Raw genomic sequence first — 4,357 nt, 5'->3', positions numbered from 1 at the left:
ATCAGTTAGATGTCTGTGAGGAACAAGGTGGAAATGACAGATCAGTGTCCAGCTGTGTGTATGATTCTACTTTTTCACTTTGCTCGCCTCGCCATAGACTGTACTTCTTGGTGTGAAGAGGGATCCCAGCGCTAGAGACAGATTTCAAAGCACTTGACATATTTTTCTTGACAATTGCTGTTCTTGCTGTGAACAGAATGAAAATCTGCAAGCCCTGTGGAGCGAAAACAAAAACACAAAGACTTTATCAAGTATTTTCAGGAACACACAAGTACAAACAAAAGGTAGCGATTCTATAAAGAGCAGCAGAATTTATTAATGTTTAGTAGCTGACTAGTTTTCAATCATGTCTGGATTCTGTGGTACAATAGTACACTAGTCTCTATAATTTAACATTTGAGTCATTTAGCAGACTCTCTTATCCAGAGCGACTTACAGTAGTGAGTGCATACATTTACTACCTGAGTGGTGGTGAGTACACAGAAGGAGATGTTGAGTATGGTGTACATGGTCTGGTTCTGTGTAATGAGCAACAGATAGCCCAGGATCCAGGAGAGACCGAGCACCACAGCCAGAGAAAAGCTACTGAGGAATTTCTTCTTCATCGATGTGTGTCTTGTACTGGGAAATATAACCAGCATACTTTGATTGCGGTCATAGATTGCTGTAATGCTGTGGTAAAATAACAGTATGCTTCCAATCACTGAGTGGGTTAGAGCATGGTGCTCATTAAATAGTATGAATAAGTTACTAATGACTGAATTAATAATAATAATAATAATAATAAAATAATAATACATTTTATTCATAACAAGCTTTTTATTGAAAGACAATACGAAATGAACAAGCTCATTAGTAGGCATTTAAATCAAGACTGATCTTTATGACTACAACGTTCTACTTTGTGCCCCCAAAATATCCCCATTAATGTTACCTGGCTATATGTGGGTTGGTCTTGGATGTGGTAACTACAAAATACACCAACACCGCCATGTTGAAGATGAGCATGAACGCCACAGGGCTCAGGAACCCCCAAAACATTGGCAGCTTGAAGTCAAAGTTCCCCTTTGGATCGAGGGCAGCAAGCCAGCAACTGAGAGGTCAAATGAACGAGTTAGAGAGTGGGACTTTGTGACAGACAAAACAGGACGCCAGTGATTTGAATAACGTGGTATAAAGTAAACATGGTGGGTGGCATAAGTAAACAAGAAACCTTTCAACACCATGGATCATTCTTTTAGTTTTTTACAACTTTTTAAATTGCTCGTTGCCATCATTAAAAGGATGTAATACGAACATTGACAGGGAAAACCTTTTACAGTATGAGTTATAACATTTTATACAGCAATTGGGCCACATGTATATTGGTAGTACAGTACAGTATAGTGCAATACAATTCAGTTCATGTGACCGATATCCATCACTTTCAGCTCGTGGCATCAGCCAATCAGACTGTTCCCATGCACCCCACACTCTGCCCACGCACTGACCATGCATCCTGTGATTGGTCAGATGCTCCAAGCTAGCCCAGCACTGGCTAGTCGGGTCCGCTGCATGCACTTTCAAGCACATCAGTATTATTCGGGCCTGAACTGTGTTTTTTCCAGTGTCAGAGCGTGGGTAGACATATGTGCATGAGATGCGTGAATACAAAAATCATCCCTATGTGCATCTTCTCCTGTGTGTGAATAAAGTTCCTGTGTGTGTTAACTCTTGGACTGCCTTACTCCTCTCTCACCGGGGGGGTATCAGTGGGTCACAAACCAGGAAATATGTCGAGCCAGGTCGCTCAAGTACAGTATAGTATAGTACAATATAATACAGTACAGAGAAGTAATACAGTAGTAGTATAGTACAGTATTGACTCACAATTCCTCCTGCCTGTAACCCAGTGGATCATCCACTCTGTAACTAATTCCTAAGGTGAGGGCCACCACAACGGCAGGCAGTCCTAAAGGACAGAGAATATTGTTGTTATGTCCTGGTAGATTAGCATGCAGACATATGCAGATTATATACTACACATACATCCTCTAAAGGCAAAACATCACTATACAAGTCGCTTTGAAGTTCTATTTCAGGCTTATTAGAGCCTGAAAATATAACCTAGCATTCGTTTTGGTTCAAGGAGCCCAGGGAAAATGCCAGCCAAAGCTTCTGAAACAACGAAATACTTTATTTTTCTCCAAGCTGTCCTACCCCATCCGATGGCCACGGTACAGGCTGTGAAGTGTGATGGGCTGGTGGCCAGGCTGTTTCTGATCATCAGGAAGACATGTGTGGCGTACAGCGTGTTCCAGGTGAACGTCCCCAACAGGAAGTACTGCAGCAGGACTGCGACTGCAGTACAGGGGCCTCTGTCCCGCTCTGTGTGTGTGTCGGACGAGGGGAGAATGTTGTCCTCCTGTATTTCAGGTTTCTCCAGCTGTTTATGAGGGTTGTCCACTCCCAACATGAAGAGGAGGGTGAAGATCAGGAGACACACGCAGACGCTCATTAAGAGGACAGTTGGGTTGGTTTTGCGTGATTTCCTGGGGATAGGTGATAGACAACACTATGTTAGGGAAGTTAGATGCGTAGCTATGGATGTGTTGGGTCATTAATAGTGGGTTGCATATTGGTTTTACCTATCAAGTCATGTTGGATCAGACAAAGGGCTTCTTTACACTATTGAGATGCACCCAATATTTTGAATTGGTTCTGGAAACCTGTAGGATCTTACCGGGTCAAGATCTGGAATGTTATTGTATATGTTGAATTGGTTCTGGAACCCTGTAGGATCTTACCGGGTCACAATATGGAATGTTATTGTATATTTTGAATTGGTTCTGGAACCCTGTAGGATCTTACCTGGTTGCAATCTGGAATGTTATTGTTAAACTCAACCCTATGATTGACATGGAGCATCCCAATGTGGTGATCCAGTTTAGTGCTTTAGCATATTTAAAATCCCTCCTGAATGACTGTAGAAAAAATAGAAAAAAATACATTTAAACACTAAGTTTCTGTCACAGTCAAATATAAAGTAATCTCCCTTATGTGTCTAGATCCTGCTGATGTAAACCTTACGTCAGAGTGTGGTCAGTTAAAGGGAGATGAAGGCAGCTAGCTACTCACCATAAGCACAGCGAAGTTAGTGGTGTGATTACAGAAACATCGCAGGCCGTCTTCTGAGTGGTTGACTTTGGAGCAGCCATAGGTGCTCCAGTCTTTCAACGTGTAGTTCCACGACACGCAGGCAAAGTAAAAAAGGGAGGCGTTGGGGACAGCCTGAGAAGTGAGAACAGAAACAAACTCACTGTAAATCCTTCAGCAAAAGACATGCTCTCACAGTATTCCTCATTTTAAAAAATCATGAAGTAAATTGTGAAGTATAACAGGTCAATAAGTAAATGTGAGACAGAAGAAATTACAGTTATGATAGTTAACATATTATATACAATACAAAATATGCTTCCTTGTTCACTGGCCAAAATATGCTTCCTTGTTCCTTATGGCGGAAAAGCGTCAATGGATAACTTAGATCAAGGGTAGGCAGCCCTGGTCCTGGAGTGCCGCAGGCACATCATGTTTTTGATTTAACCGACCTGGACGACAAGGTGTGTTGATTTTAGGCAATCACTGATCTGATCAATTAGCTCAATTGGTCAGGTGTAGTGCCTAGTTGGAATAAAATCCTACACTACCTGCGGCATTCCACAAACTGTGCTGCCTGCCCCTGACTTAGATAATGGTGAACTTCCCATTACGTTTCCCAGAGAATTTGGACCACTATGTGTTTATTGATTCCAAGAGAAATCTTACTGTTGGCTTGAAGAGCATCTCAACATGCAGTCCAGACACTTGTCCCAGGTTAGCAGAGATGACCCTTCTGCTGGTTCCTGAAGAAGCTCTGAAAGTCCTGGACCTGAAGAACTGGTCATTTTGGTAGAGCACAAAACCAATGGAGCGGTTTGTGTTTTTACTACGTAAAACTGAGTGGAGAGAAGGAGAAAGAGAGAGACATCTTTATAAAACTGTACATAGCCGTAAAATGACATTTGAAATGGCTCTTTTCCTTTGAAACTTTTGTGAGTGTAATGTTTACTGTACATTTTTTATTGGTTATTTCACTTTTGTTGATTATCTATTTCACATTGCTTTGGCAATGTAAACATGTTTCCCATGCCAATAAAACCCTTTCAATTGAATTGAGCGAGAGAGACAGAGAGAGAGAGAGAGAGAGAGAGAGAGAGAGAGAGAGAGAGAGAGAGAGAGAGAGGAGAGAGAGAGAGAGAGAGAGAGAGAGAGAGAGAGAGAGAGAGAGAGAGAGAGAGAGAGAGAGAGAGAGAGAATGGGAGAGAGAGAGAGAGAGAGA

The 4,357-nt window shown here is 41.9% G+C and overlaps 1 protein-coding gene across 1 annotated transcript; it reads right to left on the bottom strand.

The window, feature by feature from the left end:
- LOC311126012 (adhesion G-protein coupled receptor G7-like) lies at window positions 1-3,974 on the bottom strand (the record flags this gene model as incomplete). The annotated part of the gene is made up of 8 exons (XM_084200042.1): window positions 1-214; window positions 462-621; window positions 935-1,093; window positions 1,870-1,951; window positions 2,200-2,531; window positions 2,851-2,963; window positions 3,118-3,270; window positions 3,805-3,974. Coding segments are annotated over 8 exons (1,382 nt in total), but the record flags the coding sequence as incomplete, so codon positions are not given.
- Between the last annotated feature and the right edge of the window lie 383 nt (window positions 3,975-4,357).

The sequence above is a fragment of the Coregonus lavaretus genome (genome assembly GCF_964263955.1).
Source record: "Coregonus lavaretus genome assembly, contig: HAP1_SCAFFOLD_877, whole genome shotgun sequence".
In the NCBI taxonomy this organism is placed as follows: Eukaryota; Metazoa; Chordata; class Actinopteri; order Salmoniformes; family Salmonidae; genus Coregonus; species Coregonus lavaretus.
Note: the sequence above shows the minus strand (reverse complement) of the source record. Positions and strands in the feature narration are given on the sequence as shown.